The following is a 923-nucleotide window of genomic DNA, read 5'->3' on the forward strand; positions in this document are numbered from 1 at the left end:
GAAACCAGAAAATTACTTTCAAAGGCATTTACGCTCCATCTAGCGTCTATGCCAAAGACCAATTGCTAGTGTTAAATATCAACCATAACCATAAAGAGCATTTCGTGTTTTAAGGAATTAATTAAGCTTTCTCAGTGACAAGAATAGCAAGTAGTATCTGAAAAAATGACATTAAGAAACTAATCAAACGAGCACAAGCGACAAAACTTCAGAAACTCGTCTGCTACCTTGTTGCTAAGTGCTTCCAAACAGGATCTGCACTCAATATATCTAGAACTTCTGTATCCTGACCAAAAGCAAATCTCACATTAATCCCCCAACAGAAGCTGAAGAAAGGTAGCAAGGCTTAACCTACATTTCCGACAAGTGCAACTACAAATAAATTTCAACTCATCAATTTTAAGATATTCTCGCACTATCTCAGTTCAGTAAACAATTTATTAAACAGTATCAGCTTTAAAAAAAAAAATGGAAAAGTTATCACCTTCCTCCTACCAGCAATATTTTCAACATGATGATGAAAAATTGAGTTGGGAAAACATCAAAATAAAAAAAATAAAAAAATAAAAATCTGAAAACCATCGATTCTTAATACACTCAGCTGCAATAAACCTAAATTAAATAGAAGTTCAAATGAATTTACCAAAGTTTCAGTATCCAGAGCATTGAATTCGACAGGAGAATTCATTTGCCGGTTGGTTTGCCCTCCGTCGCACGCAATGGTGGTTCGCGACTTCGCGTACAGAGGAGGGAATAAATTGATCTTGATAAAAGCTCTAAACAATAAAATATTACAAAATTAAAACAAAATTGCAAACAATGTTAAATTCTGAGCAATCTACGGATATTTGAAATAATACATATGTTAAAAGAAAATGTTCAGGATTAGAAACCAATCTTGCACACCCGAGTCGCATTCATTA

General features: G+C 33.8%; 1 protein-coding gene across 4 annotated transcripts in view; it reads right to left on the minus strand.

The window, feature by feature from the left end:
* LOC111410412 overlaps positions 1-923 on the minus strand; it is a 4089-nt gene extending 3166 nt beyond the window's left edge. For 2 of the 4 annotated variants that reach the window (XM_023040723.1, XM_023040726.1), the window contains exons 1-2: positions 644-887; positions 228-286 (exon numbers count right to left, since the gene is read on the minus strand). In XM_023040723.1, coding sequence (XP_022896491.1) covers positions 228-286; positions 644-688 — 104 coding nt within the window. In that variant the 5' untranslated portion in view covers positions 689-887. Of the gene's footprint in view, positions 1-227; positions 287-643 lie in introns of all 4 variants that reach the window. The other 2 variants (XM_023040724.1, XM_023040725.1) reach the window with 2 other exon arrangements.

Source organism: Olea europaea, chromosome 15 (genome assembly GCF_002742605.1).
Source record: "Olea europaea var. sylvestris chromosome 15, O_europaea_v1, whole genome shotgun sequence".
NCBI classification, from domain to species: Eukaryota; Viridiplantae; Streptophyta; class Magnoliopsida; order Lamiales; family Oleaceae; genus Olea; species Olea europaea.